This window comes from Schistocerca nitens, chromosome 3 (genome assembly GCF_023898315.1).
Source record: "Schistocerca nitens isolate TAMUIC-IGC-003100 chromosome 3, iqSchNite1.1, whole genome shotgun sequence".
NCBI lineage: Eukaryota > Metazoa > Arthropoda > Insecta > Orthoptera > Acrididae > Schistocerca > Schistocerca nitens.
Genome location: NC_064616.1, coordinates 832,375,886 through 832,401,890, shown reverse-complemented (window position 1 = coordinate 832,401,890; position 26,005 = coordinate 832,375,886). Strand labels below are relative to the sequence as shown.

General features: G+C 38.8%; 1 protein-coding gene across 3 annotated transcripts in view; it reads right to left on the bottom strand.

Annotated features, from left to right (window-relative positions):
* Positions 1-10,718: 10,718 nt before the first annotated feature.
* Positions 10,719-26,005, bottom strand: part of LOC126248857 (exocyst complex component 1) — a 296,832-nt gene continuing 281,545 nt past the window's right edge. For all 3 annotated transcript variants that reach the window (XM_049950289.1, XM_049950290.1, XM_049950288.1), the window contains 3 exons: positions 21,119-21,264; positions 13,725-13,919; positions 10,719-13,137 (listed from right to left, as the gene is read on the bottom strand). In XM_049950289.1, coding sequence (XP_049806246.1) covers positions 12,985-13,137; positions 13,725-13,919; positions 21,119-21,264 — 494 coding nt within the window. In that variant the 3' untranslated portion in view covers positions 10,719-12,984. The remainder of the gene's footprint in view (positions 13,138-13,724; positions 13,920-21,118; positions 21,265-26,005) is intronic.

Here is a 26,005-nt window from a genome sequence, read left to right as displayed (position 1 = left end):
AGTAACACGGAGCATTTCACAGACGTAACAATCCTCCGTCAAAACATGCAATCAATAAAATATAAAATAAAACTATTAGAAGTTGTGCTCCAATCTTTGAACTGCACAGTAGTTTGTATTACTGAGCACTGGTATAGAGACACACAAATCCAACATGTAGTATTATCATCATATGAAAGGGCAAACTCTTACTGCAGAAGTACTTCCAGGGTTGGAGGATCATGCATTTATATCAGAAAAGGAACACAGTTCAAATCAAGACATGACCTCTGTACCGTAAGTGAAGAGAAACACTTTGAAATATCAGCTATTGAATTAACAGGGCTTGATATCACTAAGAAATTAATCATTTTCTGTATGTATAGACCTCCCAGTGGTAGTGTGGACACTTTTTTCAATAAGTTAACAGAAGTTCTAGATAAAGTCTCAAGTACAAAGGTCAACATAATCCTGTGTGGGGACATTAACATCAACACTGACATCATACATGAATCCAGCAGCACCTTCATAAACATCCTTCAGAGTTTTGGCATGTCCCTATTGGTCAATAGTGCAACAAGGGTTACTCCAATGACTGCATCAGTAATTAATGATGTGACTACAAATATGGACATGGAAAAATGTGATGTAACTGTAAAAGATCTCTGACTATCAGACCATCTCTGTCAAATAATAACAGTAAAATCAGGCTTCGAATCATTCCCTAAACTACAAGCCTACAAATGACATCTATCAGAAATTAAAATAAAAGATTTTTCAAAAGAAGTAGAAATACAAAGCTGGGATGAAATGTATAAGGAAACCAATGTGAATATGAAATTCTCTAAATTCTCCACATTTTTTAAATTGAACTTTGAAAAGGCATTTCCAAAAGTATACATGTCTGTATCAACATCTGACAGAAACAGATGGATAACAGCAGGTATTAAGAAGTCCTCCCAAACACTTAAACACCTCGGTTCCATGAAAAAGATTCGCAATGATCCATAATTCTTAAATTTCTATCATAGATACAAAAAGATCTATAGGAAGGTGCTGTTGCTGCAGAAAAGTCATTTAATGACAAAATAATATACAGGGTGGTCCATTGATTGTGACCGGGTCAAATATCTCACAAAATAAGCATCAAACGAAAAAAATACAAAGAACGAAACTTATCTAGCTTGAAGGGGGAAACAAGCTGGTGCTATGGTTGGACCACTAGATGGCGCTGCCAAAGGTCAAACGGATATCAACTGCGTTTTTTAAAATAGTAATCCCAATTTTTTATTATATATATGTGTGTAGTACATAAAGAAATATGAATGTTTTAGTTGGACCACTTTTTTCGCTTTGTGATAGATATGGCTCACAATTTTAACAGTTGGTAACAGGTAGGTTTTTAAAGTAAAACACAGAATGTATCTACGTTTGAACATTTTGTTTCGGTTGTTCCAATGTGATACACGTACCTTTGTGAACTTATCATTTCTGAGAACACATGCTGTTACAGTATGATTACCTGTAAATACCACATGAATGCAATAAATGCTCAAAATGATGTCCGTAAACCTCAATGTATTTGGCAATACGTGTAACGACATTCCTCTCAACAGCGAGTAGTTCGCCTTCCGTAATGTTTGCACATGCATTGACAATGCACTAACACATGTTGTCAGGCATTGTCAGTAGATCACAATAGCAAATATCCATCAACTTTTCCCACAGAAAGAAATCCGGGGACGTCAGATCTGGTGAACGTGTGGGCCATGGTATGGTGCTTCGACGGCCAATCCACCTGTCATGAAATATGCTATTCAATACCATTTCAACTGCACGTGAGCTATGTGCCGGACATCCATCATGTTGGAAGTACATCACCATTCTGTCATGCAGTGAAACATCTTGTAGTAACATCGGTAGAACATTACGTAGGAAATCAGCATACATTGTACCATTTAGATTGCCATCGATAAAATGGGGGACAATTATCCTTCCTCCTATAACGCTGCACCATACATTAACCCGCCAAGGTCGCTGATGTTACACTTGTTACAGCCATCGTGGATTTTCCATTGCCCAATAGTGCACATTATGCCAGTTTACGTTACCGCTGTTGGTGAATGACGCTTTGTTGCTACATAGAACACGTGCAAAAAATCTGTCATCGTCTGGTAATTTCTCTTGTGCCCAGTGGCAGACCTGTACATGACGTTCAAAGTTGTCACCATGCAATTCCTGGTGCATAGAAATATGGTACAGGTGCAATCGATCTTGATGTAGCATTCTCAACACCGACGTTTTTGAGATTCCCCATTGTCGCGCAATTTGTCTGTTACTAATGTGCGGATTAGCCATGACAGCAGTTAAAACACCTACTTGGGCATCATCATTTGTTGCAAGTCGTGATTGACGTTTCACACGTGGCTGAACACTTCCTGTTTCCATAAATAACGGTAACTATCTGGCTAACGGTCCGGACACTTGGATGATGTTGTCCAGGATACCGAGCAGCATACATAGCACACGCTCATTGGGCATTTTGTTCACAATAGCCATACATCAACACTATATCGAACTTTTCCGCAATTGGTAAATGTTCCATTTTAACACGGGTAATGTATCACGAAGCAAATACAGTCCGCACTGGCGGAATGTTACGTGATATTGCATACTTATATGTTTGTGACTATTACAGTGCCATCTGTCACAAAGCAAAAAAAGTGGTCCAACTAAAACATTCATATTTCTTTACGTACTACACGAATATGTAATAAAAAATTGGGGTTCCTATTTAAAAAAACGCAGTTGATATCAGTTTGACCTATGGCAGCGCCATCTAGCGTGCCAACCATAGTGCCATCTGGTTTCCCCCTTCAAGCTAGATGAGTTTCGTTCTTTGTAGTTTTTTTGCTTGATGCTTATTTTGGGAGATATTTGGCCCAGTCACTATCAATGGACCACCCTGTATAATGCAGAGAATAAAAGCAAAGCAGCCAGGGATGTTACAAAAAAGGAAATGGGGAGAGGCAAACAAATGCAGAATAACATGCTGCTAAGGGAGGAGGATAAAGTAATAAATGATACACAGCACTTAGCAAAATATGTAAACGAGCATTTTTTCAAGTATTGCTGAGAATTTACAGCAACAATTCCCCCAAAAAAATATAACACCTGTAAATAATATTGCACTAAATGCAATGCTGTTGCTTCCAACCACAGAGAATGAAGTCAATAAAACTGTTCAAAAACTAAAAAATAAAAGTCAGTAGGCGTAAATGAAGTACCAAAGTGTGTACTGAAACAATGCATAGGGATTATACAAGGCCCCTTAACAAATATAATAAATGAATCTTTCACATCAGGGACATTTCCGGGGCAGTTAAAATAGGCAAGAGTTTTACCTTTGCTTAAGAAAGGTAATGCAGAAGACATAGAAAATTACTGGCCCATTTCCCTGCAGTCAGCATTCTCAAAAATAATAGAAGCAATTATGAAAGACAGATTAATGAATTACCTGAATAAATACAATCTTTTAGGCAAATCACAGTTTGGTTTCTGAAGTGGCAAAAATATGGAGTCAGCCATAGAATTCACAAAAGTTGAACTTGATGCTCTTATAAAGATGGGCATGTCACAGGCATATTTTCAGATATTTCTAAGGCATTTGATACAGTCAACCATAAGATTCTATTAATAAATTAGAAGCATTAGGAATAAGATGGTTAGCCAATGACTGGTTTCAATCATACCTAGCAGATAGGGTTCAAATGGCTCTGAGCACTATGGGACTTAACAGCTGTGGTCATCAGTCCCCTAGAACTTAGAACTACTTAAACCTAACTAACCTAAGGACATCACACACATCCATGCCCGAGGCAGGATTCGAACCTGCGACCGTAGCAGTCGCGCGGTTCCGGACTGCGCGCCTAGAACCGCGAGACCACCGCGGCCGGCACCTAGCAGATAGGGTACAAAGAGTAGAGATAATACATACATCAAATAGATCCAAACATTTAGTAAAACACTTAATAGAACCAAAATCCATTAACATAGGGGTTCCGCAAGGTAGCATATTAGGACCAATACTATTCCTGATATGCATCAATGACTTTCCCCAATAGTGTTACTCATGGTGAAAAAATTCTCTTCACTGATGACAGCAGTATTTTAGTCACTGAGAAAACAAGAGAACTCCTTGCCGAGAAAGCAAATGGAACTCTCAAGGAAGTTTATGATTGGTAAATAGGCAATAAAGTGACATTGAACATAAAGACAACAAATGCTATGAATTTCAGTTTGAAGAGGAAAAATGACAATGTTAAATTAAATGTAGATGGCACCTCTATAGACTGTGTAACAAATGCAAAATTTCTAGGATGAATATTGATTCTCAGTTGAAGTGGTGTGAACACACAAAGGTACTTGCAAACAGAATGTCATCAGCATGTTATGCCCTTAGAATCCTATCATCAGTGTGTAACATGCAGTGTCTTTTAGTTACGGGAATTTAAGGAGATGGGACCTGGATAAACTGAAAGAACCAGAGTTTGTACAGAGTTTCAGGGAGCGCATAAGGGAACAATTGACAGGAATGGGGGAAAGAAATACAGTAGAAGAAGAATGGGTAGCTTTGAGGGATGAAATAGTGAAGGCAGCAGAGGATCAAATAGGTAAAAAGACGAGGGCTAGTAGAAATCCTTGGGTAACAGAAGAAATATTAAATTTAATTGATGAAAGGAGAATATATAAAAATGCAGAAAATCAAGCAGGCAAAAAGGAATACAAACGTCTCAAAAATGATATCAACAGGAAATGCAAAATGGCTAAGCAGAGATGGCTAGAGGATAAATGTAAGGATGTAGAGGCTTATCTCACTAGGGGTAAGATAGATACTGCCTACAGGAAAATTGAAGAGACCTTTGGAGAAAGGAGAAACACTTGCATGAATATCAAGAGCTCAGATGGAAACCCAGTTCTAAGCAAAGAAGGGAAAGCAGAAAGGTGGAAGGAGAGTATAGAGGGTCTATACAAGGGTGATGTACCTGAGAACAATATTATGGAAATGGAAGGGGATGTAGATGAAGATGAAATGGGAGATATGATACTGCGTAAAGAGTTTGACAGAGCACTGAAAGACCTGAGTCGAAACAAGGCCCTGGGAGTAGACAACATTCCATTAGAACTACTGACAGCCTTGGCATAGCCAGTCCTGACAAAACTCTACCATCTGGTGAGCAAGATGTATGAGACAGGTGTTGACAAATGTGAAAATTGCCGAACTATCAGTTAAATAAGTCACAGCTGCAAAATACTAACGCGAATTCTTTACAGATGAATGGAAAAACTGGTAGAAGCCGACCTCGGAGATCAGTTTGGATTCCGTAGAAATGTTGGAACACGTGAGGCAATACAGACCCTAAGACTTATCTTAGAAGAAAGATTAAGGAAACGCAAACATACGTTTCTAGCATTTGTAGACTTAGAGAAAGCTTTTGACAATGTTGACTGGAATACTCTCTTTCAAATTCTGAAGGTGGCAGGAGTAAAATACAGGAAGCAAAAGGCTATTTACAATTTGTACAGAAACCAGATGGCAATTATAAGAGTCAAGGGACATGAAAGTGAAGCAGTGGTTGGGAAGGGAGTTAGACATGGTTGTAGCCTCTCCCCAATGCTATTCAATCTGTATATTGAGCAAGCACTAAAGGAAACAAAAGAAAAGTTCGGAGTAGGTATTAAAATTCATGGAAAAGAAATAAAAACTTTGAGGTTTGCCGATGACATTGTAATTCTGTCAGAGACAGCAAAGGATTTGGAAGAGCAGTTGAACGGAATGGACAGTGTCTTGAAAGGAGGGTATGAGATGAACATCAACAAAAGGAAAATGAGGATAATGGAATGTAGCCGAATTAAGGCGGGTGATGCTGAGGGAATTAGATTAGGAAATGAGACACTTAAAGTAGTAAAGGAGTTTTGCTATTTGGGGAGCAAAATAACTGATGATGGTTGAAGTAGAGAGGATATCAAATGTAGACTGGCAACGGCAAGGAATGCGTTTCTGAAGAAGAGAAATTTGTTAACATCGAGTATAGATTTAAGTGTCAGGAAGTCGTTTCTGAAAGTATTTGTATGGAGTGTAGCCATGTATGGAAGTGAAACATGGACGATAAATAGTTTGGACAAGAAGAGAATAGAAGCTTTCGAAATGTGGTGCTACAGAGGAATGCTGAAGATTAGATGGGTAGATCACGTAACTAATGAGGAGGTATTGAATAGAATTGGGGAGAAGAGGAGTTGTGGCACAACTTGACTAGAAAAAGGGATCAGTTGGTAGGGCATGTTCTGAGACATCGAGGGATCACCAATTTGGTATTGGAGGGCAGCGTGGAGGGTAAAAATCGTAGAGGGAGACCAAGAGAAGTGTTATGAAACAATGTGTGCATAGTGTATGCAATGACTGATAGTGAGATATGAGTGAACAGTGTGGCATTACATTATTTAATAAGTTATTTGTAAAAAAAATATTGCATACCAGGAGTAAATCTAATGATTGTCTCTAACTAGAAGTGTGTAAATATGTGTGTATATGAATTAGCTTATTTTAAATTGATCTAAACTTGTAAATACTTTGACATGTCCTAAGTCCCTGTAAAAAGAGATATACAAATTAATAAAGCTGCTGCTGTTGCTAGAAATTTGTCATAGGATTAGAAGTAGTTGTCCAGGAGAAATGAATTTAAATTAGATTTAAAACTTGCTTCACTATCTGCCAAACATTTTATGTTATTGAGCAAATGATCAAAAAGCGAACACTCGACTTTTTCTTATTGGGAGAATTTTGCGAAAGAGGGACTGCAAACAGGACACTAGTGTGACCCATTATTGAGTACTATTAGAGTGTTTGGGATCCCCGCCAGGTCAGATTAAAGGAAAACATAAAAGCAATTCAGGGGCGTGCTGCTAGATTTGTTACCGGTAGGTTCGACTGGCTCGCAAATAGTATGGAGATGCTTCGTGAACTCAAATGGGAATCCCTGGAGAGAAGATGAAACTCCTTTTGTGAGGCACTATTGCAGAAATTTAGAAAACTGTCATTTGAGGCTGACTGCAGTACGATTCTACTGCCACCAACATACATTTCACGTAAGGACCACAAAGATAAGATGCAAGAAATTAGGGCCCATAATGAGGCTTTTAGACATTCATTTTTCCTTTGCTCAATTTGTGAATAGAGCAGGAAAGGAAATGATTAGTGGTGGTACATGGTACCCTCCACTACCCGCCATACAGTGGCTGTGTGTAAATTCGCAATTTCATTTTTGCAATGTGTAGCTGGAGTCAGCCCAAACAAAGACCCCTCATCACATCTTTCACGTGACACCCAGTGTTGATGGAAAGGGTTGGTCTGTTTCCTGTTACAAACAAAATGATTTTTAAAGCAGAATTTTACTTGCTCATTCGATATAACAGTCCCATATTAGTTTGGTGTGAAAATCGTTTTATCAATATGTATTAACAGGGACAGTACAAAGTGATACTGGGCATCATATGAAAGATGTGAGAGCAGTATATATTTGGGCCGACTCCAGCTACACATCGTAAAGATGAAATTGTTTGTGGTGGTCTAGCAGGTCAAGCACTAAGACTCCAGACTAGGAGGTCCTGGATTCAATTCCAGATAGGGGTATCTGATCTCTGTTCCATTTCCATCACTGCTCTAATGCCCACCACTTCACTCCGTTAACTTACACCCACAGGGTTCTCTCCATGGTGTCCCTCTTCAAAATTGTATCCCCTCTCCCCAACCTAGTCATCAATTTCATCATGTGTCATTTCCCTGCCTGCACCAGTGCAGGTCACATTCCAACCCTCCACCTTTGCTCGTACCTCTCCCAGCCTCCCTATCCTCTGCCTCTCCTCTCCTTTTCATTCCCCTCAACCATTTCACTTACCTAGGACAAATTAACCGAGTGGAATATAATAAATCCATTGGTGTGTGTTTTTTTTGGAGGCGTGGTGGGGTTGGGGGGGGGGGGGGGGGCAGGAAGATCTGAAGGAGGAAATTGCCCAAAAACTCAAACTATTTCCATACATTTTAGATGCCTATCAATCGCAAAACACAGCAAATGTTCCCATTCCCATTATTTGCATTCCCTCCAGGACTTCCAGCACCATAGGTTACAAAATCAGCTTGGTGTCAGTGAGTGGTTATAGTTAGTTAGTTGTTTCTCATATTTTGCGAACAACTGCAGTGTGCCTATTTACATAAGGGTAACAACTTGGTTCAAAAGTTCATCTCAGACAACCTAGAAGAGCACAGTGCAACATATCAAAATAGATATGCATGTTTTCTGGTATTTCCAATCATTTGGAAATTCTTAATTAGCTATCTGCCTCAGTTTTTGCACTTTTTTTTCAGTATCTCACCACATTCATTGTTCCTGTATATACTTCTTTTAAGTTTTTGTGTAACTCAAATGACTATCCTACACTATGTGATCAAAAGTATCCAGACCACCCCAAAAACATACGTTTTTCATATTAGGTGCTTTGTGCTGCCACCTACTGACAGGTACTCCGTATCAGTGACCTCAGTAGTTGTAAGGTGTCGTGAGAGAGCAGAATGGGGTGCTCTGCAGAACTCAGGGCCTTCAAACGTGGTCAGGTTATTGCGTGTCACGTGTGTCGTATGTCTGTACGCGAGATTTCCGTACTCCTAAACATCCCTAGGTCCACTGTTTCTCGTGTGATAGTGAAGTGGAAATGTGAAGGGACAGGTACAGCACAAAAGCACATAGGCCACCCTCGTCTGTTGACTGACAGAGACCACCAACAGTTGAAGAGGATCACAATGTGTAATAGGCAGACATCTATCCAGACTGTTGTTGTTGTTGTTGTTGTTGTTGTGGTCTTCAGTCCTGAGACTGGTTTGATGCAGCTCTCCATGCTACTCTATCCTGTGCAAGCTTCTTCATCTCCCAGTACCTACTGCAACCTACATCCTTCTGAATCTGCTTAGTGTATTCATCTCTTGGTCTCCCTCTACGATTTTTACCCTCCACACTGCCCTCCAATGCTAAATTTGTGATCCCTTGATGCCTCAAAACATGTCCTACCAACCGATCCCTTCTTCTAGTCAAGTTGTGCCAAAAACTTCTCTTCTCCCCAATCCTATTCAATACCTCCTCATTAGTTACGTGATCTACCCACCTTATCTTCAGCATTCTTCTGTAGCACCACATTTCGAAAGCTTCTATTCTCTTCTTGTCCAAACTGGTTATCGTCCATGTTTCACTTCCATACATGGCTACACTCCATACAAATACTTTCAGAAATGACTTCCTGACACTTAAATATATACTCGATGTTAACAAATTTCTCTTCTTCAGAAACGATTTCCTTGCCATTGCCAGTCTACATTTGATATCCTCTCTACTTCGACCATCATCAGTTATTTTACTCCCTAAATAGCAAAACTCCTTTACTACTTTAAGGGTCTCATTTCCTAATCTAATCCCCTCAGCATCCCTGATTTAATTTGACTACATTCCATTATCCTCGTTTTGCTTTTGTTGATGTTCATCTTATATCCTCCTTTCAAGACACTGCCCATTCCGTTCAACTGCTCTTCCAAGTCCTTTGCTGTCTCTGACAGAATTACAATGTCATCGGCGAACTTCAAAGTTTTTACTTCTTCTCCATGAATTTTAATACCTACTTCGAATTTTTCTTTTGTTTCCTTTACTGCTTGCTCAATATACCTATCCAGACTATCTCACAGGAATTCCAAACTGCATCAGGATTCACTGTAAGTACTATGACAGTTAGGCGGGAGGTGAGAAAACTTGGATTTAATTGTCAAGCAGCTGCTCATAAGCCACACATCATGCTGATAAATGCCAAACGACACCTCGCTTGGTGTCAGGAGCATAAACATTGGACGACTGAACAGTGGAAAAACACCGTGTGGAGTGACGAATCATGGTACACAATGTGGTGATTCCAATGGCATGGTGTGGGTATGGGTAATGCCCAGTGAATGTCATCTGCCAGTGCGTATAGTGCCAACAGTAGAATTTGGAGGTGGTGATGTTATGGTGTGGTCTTGTTTTTCATGGAGGGGGCTTGCACCCCTTGTTGTTTTGTGTGGCACTATCACAGCACAGGCCTACATTGATGTTTTAGGCACTTTCTTGCTTCCCACTGTTGAAGAGCAATTTGCGGATGGCAATTGCATCTTTCAACACAATTGAACACCTGTACATCATGCACAGCCTGTGACTGAGTGGTTACATGACAATAACATCCCTGTAATGGACTGGCCTGCACAGAGTTCTGACCGCAATCCTATAAAACACCTTTGGGATGTTTTGGAAAGCCAATCTTGTCCCAGGCCTCACCAACGGACATTGATACTTCTCCTCAGTGCAGCACTCTGTGAAGAATGGGCTGCCGTTCCCCAAGAAACCTTCCAGCATCTGATTGAACATATGCCTGCAAGAGTGGAAGCTGTCATCAAGGTTAAGGGTGGGCCTACACCGTATTGAATTCTAGCATTACCGATGGAGGGCGTCATGAACTTGTAAGTCATTTTCAGCCAGGTGTCTGGATACTTTTGATGACATAGTGTATCTTGATCTCTTCAAATTGCTTCAAATAACATGTATCTACTCACCTACGTTTTTCAATATATTTAAAGCGTTTAATAAAGCATAATTGCAAGATTAATAACACTATTTACAAAGTTATTAAACTATGAAATTTATTTTCATGTCTTACAAGCACGACATTTCAACTTTTGATTTTTTTTATGACAATTACATTTATATACAGAGATAATAATCTAATCAAGATTACCATAATGTGTGGGTGTTCTGCAATGACTGTTACAATGAAAGTAACCCACAGTTATTCACAGTTTTGGACATAAACATAATTTTTACCATTAAGGGACACCTATGGTTTGCTTATATTAAAAAAAAATTCTTTGTAAGGAAATAATTACACAGGTCTGCGACATAAAAATTGTTTCCAATTTATTAAGTGATTTTTATAGTGTTTTCAACATTGATTTCGGGAAAAATAGTGAAAAAATTCCATCACTTACAGCTATTCCACAAATTGCTTGTCTAGTTTTAGCTTCCCCCCCCCAAGCACTCTAGTGAGTTTGAATTTTGGTTTTTAAGATCTTCATAAACTGTTAATTAGCCATTTTTATACTAGATATACGTAAAATAAGGAGTAATTAGGAGAAGCCAGCAGTATTTTCATGTCAGTGCCTGCCTGTCGCGCTGTCCCTTCCCCCACAATCACCAAGCAGTGAGCTTCTGCTATTGTCCTTCAGTTCACAGTACCTCTTCACTCTGTGCTGTTCTCATGTTGTTGTTACTAGTGCTTTAAAGTAGTGACTGTTTTCTTGTGTTGTGAAGTTGTTTTATGCACAGTGGACAATGGCTACCAGAGGATGTATAAACTTGCCACATTGCTTCTACTACATTTGTGGTAACTATACCATTAAAAAGCAACAAAGAAACATTTCTGAATTTTGTTGTAAATGTACATTTCACCTATTCTGGCATAAAGTTAGGTGATGAAGATAAGCCTTGGGCCCCACACAAAATTTGTTCAGTGTGTGTTCAAGAACTGAGGCAACGGTTTCAACGTAAAAAGCAGTCCTTACTTTTGGAATACCAATGGTTTGGAGGGAGCTCAAAAATCATAGTGATGACTGCTATTTTTGTTCTTGCAACATACGAGGTTTCAATTTGAAAAACAGAAAGGATATTTCCTACCCTAACATTCAATCAGCCATTCGCCCTGTTCCTCATGGACCTGAACTACCAATACCCTCTTCTCCAGATTCTTTGGATGATATAGATGATCACACAAGCCATTGGCTCAGCAAGGTGATGGTGAAGAAGACAGAGATTGCTACAATCCTGGCACAACTGATTCCATTCCATTCTCACAATCTGAATTGAACGATTTAGTTAGAGACTTAGGCCTTTCTAAAGAATCAGCAGAGGTTTTAGGATCTAGATTGAAAGATAAACATATGTTGGCTCCGGGTACATCCTTTTCTTGGTGTCGATCAAGGGAAAAGGAGTTTGTATCTTTCTTCTCTCAAGAAGGTGACCTGGTGTTTTGCAGTGATGATCCTGGGCTTACAGCACGTTTCAAAATAGAATATGCTCCTGATGAGTGGAGACCTTTTACTGATTCTTCAAAAAGAATCCTTAAAGCAGTACTTCTACACAATGGCAATAAGTATGCTTCTATACCAGTTGGACAGTCGGTTCACTTAAAAGAGTGTTACGACAACCTTGAACTGGTTTTAAACAAACTATGCTATTCAGACCAAAAATGGATACTATGTGGTGATTTAAATGTGATTTCAATGCTGTTTGGTGAACAATATATAAAGATTGGTTTGTGGGGCACTCAACTGCGCGGTCATCAGCGCCCGTACAAAGTCCCAATTTTTACGCAGTCCAATTTTTACTCAGTCGAATCGAATCCCTCTTACGAATGTTGATGATGATGAAATGATGAGAACAACACAAACACCCAGTCCCCGGGCAGAGAAAATCCCCAACCCGTCTGAGAATCGAACTCGGGTCCCCGTGATCCAGAGACAGCAATGCTAGCCACAAGAGAAATGGAAGTGTACTGGAAACGTAGTTTAGAACATGATTTATAAATAAAATAAAGTTTTATAATGTTGGAAAAATGTGATAAATTGCTTAAATTTTGTTATTATGCCCAAAAATACTTCCTTTTTGTGAGGAAACTTGACATGATAGAAAAAAATGGATTGCATTTTTGAAATCAGCATTGAAAAGTACATAAAAGTCAGTTATCAAATTTCAACTAACTTTCAAAAAATATTTTTTTGCAGACCTGTGTTATCTTGGTCATTCCAAGATCTTACAGTACAGGTATCTATTTGTGATTTTTTTAAACAAACAGCTTCCACATTTTCATTTTTGGAAGGAACATTTACTAATGTGACCTAGCTATTTCTGAAAAAAATTCAAGAATATTCTGTATCGTGAAATCAAGTGTAATCATGGAGCCAGGGTAACACCGCTGAATAAGTTCTTCTATATACTTATACTGCTGTATGAATTCTTCTTGCATGGCTCTCCAGACAACCTGTAAACAAAAAACATCTCATTAAATCAGAAAACGTATAAAGAAGACAGATCCAAACTGCAAGACAATCGTCGCAGACATGCTCGACAACTTTAAGAAGCTTGGCTGTAACATGAGCATTAAAGTTCATTTTCTCCACTCAGATCTTGACTACTTCCCTGCAGAGAGAGAGAGAGAGAGAGAGAGAGAGAGAGAGAGAGAGAGAGAGAGAGGAGCTAAAGCACAATACCTAAGCCAGATTTACAGGAAAAATAGTTGCTAACTTCCCCCCCTCACCCAATTAGACAGAAGTGTTATTTTCTCTCCAAGATACTTATTATTTTGTTAACTAAAAAACAAAGGTATAAAAGTGCTTCTTTAAATCTTATTTATTAAATGTATAATGAATATTATCTAGAGTATCACCGCTAATATTCATCCCAGAAAGATTCATAGGCAATATTAAAAGTTAAATATGTATGCAGCCACACACTGTCATGCTACCAATTATCAACAACTGATGTGGAGTACATATGATACAATCACTGCACTGTGCAATTTACCTTTATTATTAGAACAAGGAGAAGAATTATAATGTCACTAATTACCTGCAAAAGATTTTCTTGCTCACAGAGATGTTTCTCCACTTTGCGATACAGGTTATCTATTCCCCTTTTTACTTCTCGTGCTGGGTATTCTTTTATCACTTTCCGCAATTCTTGTTTGCTGTAAGCCATCTGATAACTTATCTCTGATTCTTTAACACCTTGAGCGACTTTAGCTTGAACTCCATCAAAAAATAACTGCAGAATAAAAAAGTTGTCAGTTTTAAACTTTAAAATTTAAACAGTTAAGTCTAGAAAGTAATATAGATGTATGCATATAGGTCTTTATTTAACAATTATGTTATCTCAGACTTATAATAAATAAATCACATTGCTATTAATTTTAATGTGGCACAGGTTTCATCCCCATAGCACTTTTTATATTATCGCCAGCAACAATTTGGCTTTGTTGTCATATTAATGACATGTTAAATATTTCAATAAAAAAATTATCATCAGGACGCCACATGCACAATAGCCTGCCCATTTCAATAATTATTCTCAGACGAGCTTATTCCACCGTATCAATTTCTAATTATATTTTGTCTTGTTACGGTTCACATAAATATTCTCTGATTGAACTAATTGAAATTACATAATTTCACACTCAAAAGGATTCATTCATTCAGTTAATAAAAAATTTCCACAGATGAACCAAAAAAATTTGAAATGGCAAAAAAGGCCTGACACAACAGGGTAGAGAATATATGAATACTGAGGGAAAACTGAGAGAGTAGTATTTTTCATCAAGCATCAGAGTAACTTTTTATTCACATGAAAAATTTATTAAATAAGTTCAGTTTTATTGTACTTCTTACATGAGTTTATGAAATGTCAGAGCTTTGTGTCTGAAAAAACTGCCACGTTGCAACATGGCATAGAATCTATGTTAAACTTTCACGCTCCCAGCTGTGTAAGGCAGTAACCATATTAGATGATAAAAACTACATCTCCCATCTACACTACAACAGTAGTTTTAAAAGTATGACAGTATCACTGGATAGATAACATTTTTAACTTTTTTCCTATAATTACAACAGTTTACAATCCTTTACACTCTAGTCTGTTGGTACAATGTTACTGAGAGTCATGTTAGTTCTTGTTCTTTTTCCATGCAAAACAGTTTGTTACATATTTCTTGTATTTCAAAGTCTGTGAATTTGTCTTTATCTTGATTTATGGGTGAAGAACTTAGAAGTTGAGGGGTACTGGTTGGGCCACTTTGGCATAGAGGTGGTGAATTTCAGTAACTGCAAACTGCTGCAAGAGATGAGTTGGACAGTGTGGGGCTGTGGGTGGAATGCTGATCTCTCTCTCTCTCTCTCTCTCTCTCTCTCTCTCTCTCTCTCTCTCTGCTTTTCCTGCAACCTTTTACAATACATTGTTTGCTGCTTGAATGTTGGGAGTGTCTTTGCATTCCCTTGTGGCTTTTTCTACACCCACATGTTTCTCCACCTTTGATTGTAACTGTTCACCCCAACAATCAACTGTTCCAGGAAATATTTTTCTGCTTCTCTCTTAACTTTATTTAACTCCTCCTTGATGGGTTACAGACAAGCCTTGCTACATTTTTACTTCCTGATCTTGTTCCTCTGCAATCTCATCCTCCTTTTTTTATTATTCTCACTGCTCTAATGTAATAAACTGCCTCTGTGACTGCTTTATGACTTTTTGTGGCTTTACTTCACTTTCTGATATAATCTGCACCAGTTCTGACCACATTGTGTTAACATCTTTTCATGTGTTTTTACCACTGACTGGAACATCTCAGCTAAGTACTTTTCTATTTCTCCCCCACATTTGACTTGTGATATATTTCTTAGTTTTTGTCAACCTTGTGTTCTCTAAGAACACTTCAACTACTACAGCCCTATGGTCACTCATCCCCTCAATTATGTTCTGTTTCTGCCATACATCCCCAGGCTTTATCAGAAAAAAATCCTATAAATTATCACCCTTTGTATTTTCTATAATGAACTGCTCATAGCTCCCTTCCCAGATCAGCCTGTTCGCTACAAGTTTGACTTCTGAACAGCTAGAAGTACAGAAGCAGTAATAAATGATTAGGGTGATGAAATGGTTAGAAACTTGGATAACAGCAGTAGCCATGTTGGAGTTATTTTTGATCTTTCTAAGGCTTTCAATATGGTTAGTTATTAAATCCCATTAAGCAAGTGCAATGAGAATAAAAGGAATAGATAATAAACGGTTTCAGTCATAGTTGTAAAACAGATCAGTGCAGTGCAATACACCTCCTCTGAGAAGGAATCTAGTGTTATCCTACTTGTGATGGATATCGTGTTGGCAACTTCCATGTGTTCGAGCATTATACTTGCCAGCAGTGTTATGTAATGTGTTTGCATGTTTTTATTTTTCACGGGGTGTTTTAGATTGAAGTTTCAAGATTTAGCTACATCACTGATTTACTTGTTGTGCACGTTTTACTTTTCAGCAGTGTTATGTAATCTGTTCATGTGTTTTCACTTTTTCAGTAGTGCTTTTATTTTCAAAATTTCTTGCTCATTGATTTAGTTTTTGGGCATGTTGCAATCACAATTCGGAGTATGTATTTGTGATTCCCCTTGCACCAATATATTAAGTGTGGTGGCTATGTCACCAGTCTTAATGTATGAGATCTATACAAAAAATTTCGGAACATTCGTAACTTTGCACCAATGGTGTGTTGGAGCAAAATGCGGTTGGCATCCCTGCACACACCTGTGTTTAATGTGTAACTGCCAGAGGTTTCACTGTTGTATGTCTGTTAGTTCTTGTTCAGTGCTGTATTGAGTAGACTGTTGAAAGGACGAAGATTTGCAATGATAGATGAGATAAAAGAAAATTCGCAGACGGTGCTTTGCACGATCCCAGAAGGGGAAATGGCACTGGAAGCGGTGTATCAATTGTGGAGGAGAGTATTTCGAAGGAGACCATGCACAATAAGTAAAATGTAAGTGTAGAAACATTTTGTGGACAAAGTTCCAGAATTTTTTGAACACTCCTCATACTGGACTCTCATTCAGGAAGACCGGGGTTTATTCCTCGTATGGCCATCCTGACTTGGGCTTTCCATGTTTCTCCAAAGTGCTAATGTGAATGCTGAGATGGTTCCTTTGATTAGGCCATGGACAACTTCCTACTCTATCCTCACCTAAGCCTATCCTACTTTGTTAACGATTTATATATGTATATATTATTTCTATAATGTATCTGACATGTTTGATACTATTGTGCTAAATGGTCTATGGATGGATGGATGGATGGATGAATCAAAACATCAGGCACAGTTTCCTGAACTAATGAACTGAATTTCATTCTTTGCTGATTGTGCTCTTGCAGTTTACCGGAAAACACCTCAGTGTCCTTCCAGATGCCCTCTCATTTAACTTAAATTTTGACTCCCTTAATTTTATCCTGGATCCACATAGACATTTAAATTTTCACTCCTCTGCTAAATATAAGTTTCCCTTTTTTTAATAATTTCACACACATTCATAAAAATTTTACCACGTTTTAGAGCACGACCTGCCATCTGTGCCAAGTACTTATTTCTAATGAACTTATTTTAGTCTACGAACTGCACCCAAAGTGTCACACAGATCTTGAACACAGTCATTTAATTAAGACTGAACCAGTTTATCGTGTAATGAGGGAATAGATTTCTCCAAATGCATTTTATATTATGATACTGCAGTGCCTGTGTTATTCTGATTACTATGCGAAGTTTCTTTGACCATGCATGCAAGCATAAGAACAGACGCTGTGGCGATCACAGCCATTACGAAACACATCAAATGAATTTGCAATTGTGAATAAGGACCAACATCAGCTGTAGAATGGAATGATGACAATGAAAATTTGTAATGGACCTGGACTTGAACCCGGATTTTCGCAAGTGTTTGCGTTATCATTTGGCTATCTGTGCACGACTCACGGCCAGACCTAAACTTCCATATGTTGTAAGCCATACGTCTATGACCTGTACTCGTACATCCATTATGTATATTCCTGTACAGGTCAGACATTGTACTTGAAAGTCAATTGCCCGATATAGGCAAATAAATATAATATTGCAGTGTCTGTATTATTCTGATAATGATGCAAAGTTTCTTTAAGGTTCTGCAGTTTATTTGATTTTTCTTTCATCCCATGGCATGGCTAAGGAGGGAAAGTTCTTTGGAGTCATAAATTCTGCAATGAAACATTCATATTTGTTTAGACTGACTGTCACAGCCTCATGGCCATCAGCTGGCAACTCAGGTCTTTTCTCTGTGCGATGTATCCACCTTGATGTTTGAGGGTGCTCCCCACATGTGCCACCTAGCTATTGTAAACAGCCACCAGTTTGATGGCCACTGACCATAGTTCTAGTGCCCAAAAAATGACAGACGCCTCCTCCCCAGCATGTGTGGTGAGGTAACAGCTGGGCCTCAATAATGCGATCCCTTTGTAGTCAGAGTATCTGAGGGGCCCCAACACGGATTGGCTACGATGCTCAGTATTGGGTGATCTTTGTTGCTCAACCAGCACTTCTATAAAAATTTTGAGAAGCTGGAGGTCAGACCCAGATGTGGGAACCAAACAAACATGAGTTACGTGAAAGGAGTGTTGTAAACAAATGCTTGGGAAAAAGAGAAGGAAGTACCAAACTGATGTCTTACACATGAGCCAGGTTGTCAACAATGAATCTGTTCTACAGACAAAGTCTGAAAAAAGATATAGTCAGAGGGTAAGACTGCAGCACAGGAAATGAAGGAGTCCTGCACTGGTTCAGGGACACATGTTCGTCATGCATATAATCACAAAAAGTTTGTGAGTCCCTTAGGGATGTTTGACTAAGACTAATGCAGTATTGGGAAATGGTACACTGATTATACTCAAATAGCAGTTTCTTCTTAATCCCTATTTACTGTATCGATGTGTTCCTCACATTAAGGAAAATCCATTAATAATGCCTACACTGAGGAACAGAACAATGAAAAGTTTGTAACACAATTTTAAAGCATAATAGTCAAAATCACAACACTACCTCAGTTTAAAGAATAGTATCACACTGAATCCGAAATCAAATACCAGTTAAAACTGCAGGGTCACCAATAAGACCTAAAACTTCACCCTAAAGAGAAGTATGTCAAGCACACACGAAAGTACAGACAGAGCTGAAGAGCTTGTCCTTGCAGAGAATGCTTTTACTTACAAATACTGGGTGGTTATAATTAAAGTTCAGTTATTCACGGAGCTTCAGTGCGGGCTGTAATTATTGTATGGGAGCAAAACTTGGTAGATATGCTAATACATTAAAGGGGAAATGATTTATGTTGGAAAACAATTACTTCCAATTTTGGCCACAAGGTTCAAATCTGGCGTCATACACTGTTTGTACGACATCCATATTGTTAACTGACAATTCATAACAGTTAATAATAAAATCAACATTATTTTTCTAACTTGTCAGACCTTTTCTGCCCATATTCCATTCCTATTCCATTACATATGGAAACATTTCTATACCATCTTGTTTGCATGAATAGCGCCGTGTAAATCAGTTCCACATTACTGTACCTACCAAGTTTCGCTGCCATATGATAATTACAGTGCGCACTGGACCTTAGTGAGTAGCTGCACTTTAATTATAACCATCCGGTACACTTTAAACTGTTCTACGAAATTTTAATATTTCAGAAATAAATAAATCCTTAAATCCCCAAAATTACAATCTTATATGATAAATAACTATGCACACACCCCTGTATGGCTACATTTTCTGGGCTGACTACATCGTGCTGGCACTGTAGTTCAACTGATGTGAGTGGTGGGTGGAGTGGACAAGGAAAGCAAGGAGTTGGGGAGTGGGAGGAAGTGTGGCTGATGGCTGGTATGAAGTGGCAGAAGAATCAGATAGAAATGTGGCACTGATGAACTCAATCTAGATGCAGGCAGAAAGAGTTGTGTGCAGAAAACGATCACAGAATGTGTCACAAGGGTAAGGCACATCAACATAAATCAGAGAAGCTGGTGTTGGGGGGGATCAAGATGGCATGGACTGTGTACCTGCTACTAAAATTCAGAATTTTATGCTCAGCAGTGAGTTCTGCCACTGGGTGTCAATTCCTGTTGAGTCTCTTGGCCACAACTTGACACTGGCCATTTATCTGGGTGGACAGCTGTCTGATGTCATGACCACATAAAATACTTTACAAAAGTTAAAGCTGGCAGATGACACTGACTGCCTTCATAGGTGGCTCTGCCTCTGACAGGATAGCAAAACATGTTGCTGAGCACATAATTCTCAATTTCAATGGCTGTTTCACAACCCATGTCATCCAGATCCTTCCCCTTAACTCCAGCTCCTCCAATTTGCTGCTCTGTAGATGGGACTTCACCTTGCAAAACATCATTCGATCCCCAAATTCCCTGGCTTAAATCTCTGTTAGCCTCCGCTCCACACCCACGTCCAACTGTGCCCCCAACTTCATTCATCTTGCATGCACACCCTCTTCTCCACAGTCTCTCTCTTCAATTGTTTTATCTCCACCTCCCAAACCACTCCTCAATGTCACTGTGCACATCTCGCACTGCCTGCAGCCAGAAAGAACTCACCAGTGTCACATTCATATCCTCTACATCTACTGCCTCCCCTTCTTAGCTTCAACCACATTTCTCCAACCCTCCCTCCTACTCTTCACCTCCTTGTCCCTATTACCTCACCCCTGTCCAGCTGCACTACATAATCAGCAAGAGCTACGTTGTTGTACAGGTCACATGGTCTCGCGCGTTCGTTTGTTTCATAGCTATGAAGAAGGATTTGCCCGAAAGCTAGCAATGTTATGTTTTGGTTATCTTCCTGTCAACAACTCAGTGCCTCAGCTATTCGGTGATTTGTCACCTTTACTGATAAAATTATTTGTATTCCATATCTATGTATAATTTGTATGATATACTCCTGTTTCAAAGGTGTTATGAATGTGCATGGCCTACAGGAGGAAAAATTATTTTCAGGAATCTTACTCATTTTCATTTTCATTAACTTATTGTAAGTCTTAGATCATATCTTTTTCATTACTTTCTTATCTCAAAATATTTAAAATCTTGCTTGTATTCTAAGGTGACACTGTCAAATTAGGCAGATCACAGATGCTGAATGATTTAGCTAGCTACAAGGCCTTAAACTTGAAACAATTTCATCTTTGGAAAATGTCATTTTACATCCAAGTATGAACAAAAGTTTGTGCAGCTCAATACACTGATGAATAAATTTAATGTACTTTTTGTGCTCACATTCTTAGCTCTTAGCCAGCTGGTAGCATATGCATTGCTGGATAATGAATAAGGAAAGGCACAGGAAACATAAATAGTGGACAGAATTTGCAAACAGATTTCATCACAAAGTAACTTACATTTAATTTTATCAAAGGTCTTCCAAAATACTGTGTAACATACGCTTTCAGAGCTTCACTATACTTCTGTTTTGCTTCTTTTCGTAACCCATCTAAAACAGCAATTTTTAACTGGGACAGCAGAGCATGCAGGTGATGAAAATTTTCTGCAAAATGAAACAATATAGAAGACACATGGATGTGAAATTCAAGTTTTTGAACACACTTACTGCTCAAAAAATATGACTGCAAATACTGTACCCTACAAGATAATTGAAGCACTACCATTATGTCTAAAATATCTAAGTACAGTTACAATACCAAAGGTTTCTTCCAATATGAAACCCCCTGCACCCACCTCTGCTCCTACTCCTCCTCAAAATGAACCTGCATTATAAATTTTGATTCTATAATTAGATTCATGAAATACATTATGACATGGGATGTGGTAAGAAGGAATTATTAAGAAGGAACAACTTTAAACCATATTTGGCAATACTTCTACTGTGAGTGCGGAGAGAGTCAAACCATGCAGCATATAGTTGAGTGCGACGTACACGGACTTAAGGGAGGAAATCTGATGGACATACATGTGATAAGTGACCAAGCACTTTTGTGGCTGGAAACCCTGAAAATTTTATTGTAAATCATTGTTAATGTTAATTTAAATTTTTATGTTGATGTTTGTAAGTGTATCACGCTTTGCCTGTAGCTGAACGAGAAATAAATAACTTCTACTGTCTGCCAGATACATGATTTATTTCCTTGGGCAAACTGTCAGATAATCTTACAACTTTGTATTACAATTTCTTTTTTGTGCAAAAGTCAGATTCACTACAGGGAGGTGCAGATCATTTTTTATTCGAGATTGTATTTATGAATCTCTGTCTTACTCTCAAAGAGCAATGGATTGTTGACAACAAATTCCATCAGTGGATTGGCATACTGTGAGGTTATGGTTAATATTCTAGTTGCTTAAACAGATGTGTGTCAACTCCACAAATAATTCTGATTCTGGATGACAACTTTATTTCATATTTTAAAAAGATCCCTGAAATTTCTAGACTTTTTCCCAATGTCAAATTAACCAGAACCAATTATTGTTGAATGTGAGAACAACATTTACTTTACTAGTTTTCATGACCACAAGTAAAATGTTTTTAGTTGTCTTGTGATTTATTAGTGATTATTTCAAGTCCAGCTAGGAATCAAAACAATGTACATATGAAATACTATTTCTGTTGTTGTTCATGAAATAATGCTCAATCGTAACAGATTGTAACACACTTACTGTAGATAAACTTAAAATATTTCATTACAAGCTTCATTAACACAATCAGCATTATTTTATCATTCAGATGCCAGCATCTGGACCATTTCTAACTCTCTTAAAATACCTGTGTGGTTTATAGCAGTAACTAATGACTTCTGAATACAGAATGAATTTACTTCTAGTAACAATACCAAATTAAGCAAGGGTAAGGATGTCAATGGCAAATTTGGTGGTCAATGATTCTACTTGTTCTATAGTAGAAGAAAAAAATATTCACCAGCTTTCTACTTAAAATGATAAAATGTTTTGTAGACTTCCTACATAGGGAGAAACAAATGTTTTGATACAATTAGAGAAACCAGAGCTCTCATAGAAATATTTAAGTATACAATTTTCCCACATGGGATGGTTCAGAAATAGTCTGTAATTTGTTCTGTGAAACCTACATCTACATCTATACTCCGCTAGCCACCAAGAGGTGTGTGGCGGAGGGCACAATTCGTGGCAAAGTCATATTCCCCCCCCCCCCCCCCCCCCCCCCCCTGTTCCACCCGCAGATCATGCGAGGGAAAAACGACTGTCTGAACGCCTCAGTACGAGCTCTTATTTCCCTTACCTTTGAATGATGATCATTATGCGATTTGAAAGTTGGTGGTAATCATATATGCTCTACATCCTCAGTGAAGATTGGATTTCGGAATTTAGAGAGCAGCCCCTTCTGTTTAGCGTGTCGTCTATCTGCAAGTGTGTCCCACTTCAAACTTTCTATGAGATTTGTAACGCTCTCGCGATGGCTAAATGTACCAGTCACGAATCTTGCCGCTCTTCTTTGGACCTTCTCAATCTCTTGAATCAGACCCAACTGGTAAGGGTCTCATACAGATGAACAATACTATAAGACTGGACGAACTAACGTATTGTAAGCAATTTCCTTTGTTGAAGGACTGCATTGCTTCAGGATTCTACCAATAAACCACAATCTAGAGTTCGCCTTACCCGTTACGTGTGTAATCTGATCATTCAATTTGAGATCATTTAGAATAGTCACACCCAGATACTTGACTGATGTTACCGCTTCCAAAGACTGCCAGATACTTATGTAGAGTTTATGGAGCTTGGGCAGTAGGCAAAATGTTGATGTACAAGGGATTAACAGTGTGAGTGTGTCGATAAGTCAGGTCATAGGACACAGGAGATGCGTGAGGTCATGAAATGGAATCACACTGGTATGGCTTGTAACTGATTTGTGACAACAGTTGTGGGGTCAATAAGAAGGATGATAAGGTCAGGATTGGTTTTTGTTCCATAGATGTGATATTTGACACACTGAGAGGAGATTTGGAGAAGGAAAGTTAAGCCAGGTTGGAAGTGAGGAATTCCTGGGAGACTGTCATTGGCTAGTCGAGTGGAAGGGGCTGACACCATGTCAGTGTTTCCTGGAAGGCTGTTGGTGGCTAGTTGGGTGGAAGGGGCTGACACCATGTCAGTGTGTGCTTCTGGCAGTATGTGGTAAGGTAGGTGGCGCCCACCCGGTTGGCCGTGCGGTCTAATGCATGGCTTTCCAGGCGAGAAGGAGCGCTGGTCCCCGGCACGAATCCACCCAGCAGATTTGTGTCGAGGTCTGGAGATCCGGCCAGTCTGTGGATGGGTTTCAGGCGGTTTTCCATCTGCCGTGGAAAATGCGGGCTGGTTCCCCTTATTCCGCCTCAGCTACACTATCTCGGCGATTGCTGCTCAAACAAGTTCTCCATGTACACGTACACCACCATTTCTCTACCACGCAAACATAGGGGCTACACTCGTCTGGGGTGAGATGTTCCCTGGGGGGTCCATCGGGGGCCGAACCGCACAATAACCCTGGGTTCGGTGTGGGGTGGCGGAGGGGTGAAGTGGACTGCGGTAGTCATCGTGGGGTTGCGGACCACTGCGGCTGCGGCGGGGATGGAGCCTCTCCGTCGTTTCTAGGTCCCCGGTTAACATAACATAACATAAGGTAGGTGGCGAAGAAATCTTTTGCACTTAAGTAAATGAGTAACAGAAAACAGGTCCTTTATTATTTCAGCAAGTACAAACGTGTATTTGGGGCTAAAAGTGACAGCACTGAGAGCCTGGAGAGGGTGTTCGGCAGCAGGGGGGGGGGGGTTGTGTGTGTGTGTGTGTGGGGGGGGGGGAGGAGATAAGAAAGGCTGATTAGGTCAGCAAGGTACGCTATTTATTTATTTCATGTTCCGTAGATCCAGTTAGTGAGTCAATCACAAGGATATGGAACGTGTCAAATTGTACAGGTTTCAATTTAAACTTACAATATATACAAGGGCAGTTCAATGCCAAATTGTACATAGTTTAACTAAGACATACTATAAATACAGTAATAGATACAATGTCAGCTACATAACATAACAACCATTTAACAGAAAAAGGAGTTTCAAATAAAGGTTAAAAACAAGAGCACAAAATTAAATCAGATATTAGGCCTACAAGAGTAAATACAGGTACAGCCAATCTGTAGTTACAAAAAGTGTGCTAATGCTCAAATGGACAATAAAATCAACTGAACTACTTCTAGACACAATAAGTTTAGTGGTGGTATACATTTTCTTTCAAATATTCATCCACAGTATAAAAAGATTTCTCTGTCAGGTAATCTTTGAGAACTTGTTTAAATTTTGGCAGTTCTGTATGAACACATTTGATATGTAGTGTGAGAGCATTGAACAACTTAATGCTGGAGTAGTAAACACCTTTTTGTACCAGAGTGAAACGTTTCATTTTGAAATGTAGATTGTTTTTGTTTCTGGTGTTATAGCCATGGAATTTCTGTTGTCTTGGTAGATAGAATAATTTTTGCACACAAAGGTCAGCAAGGAAAAAATATACTTTGAGGCAGTTGTTAGGATACCTATCTTCCGAAACAAGTGACTGCAAGAGTGTCTTTGATAGACCCCACACATTATTCTGATTGCTTTTTTTGGACGGTGAAACCTTATTTTGCAAGTGGTTGGTTCCCCCAGAATATGATAGCCTATGACATCGAGTGGAAGTAGCCAAAGTAGGCAACCTTAATCATGTCAACTTCAGCCACTGAAGAAATTACCTATAATGCAAATGTTGCCGAGCTAAGTTTTTTACATAGATGAAGAATGTGAACTGACCAATTACACTTGCTGTCTATATAAGCACCCTGAATTTTGTATCTTCAACTTTCTGTATTGGTTGATCACTACATTTTATGTTAATTTCATCGAGATTACTTTGTGATGTATGGAACCTCATATAATGAGTTTTATTTGCATTGAGTGAGAGACCATTTGAGGAGAACCAATTTAAGATGTCATTAAAAACAGTATTTGTAGTTTGTTCAATATTGTGATCTATCAAATCATCAATTAGAATTGTGGTATCATCAGCAAACAAGGTAAATTTGCTGTTTGGAGTCTAAGAGGTTGATAATGGGGCAGGGTGTAGTTATAGGTTCTTCATTGGGTAGAAGTACTCTTGGCTGGGAGTACAGTGTAAGCAGATGAGAGAAATTCCTTAGATGCTGTCAAGATGTCACTCTAGTTGTTATACGCCAACAGTGTCTATAACGGAAATGAGATGCATGGAATTATTCTCAGAGACTAAAAGAATTTTTC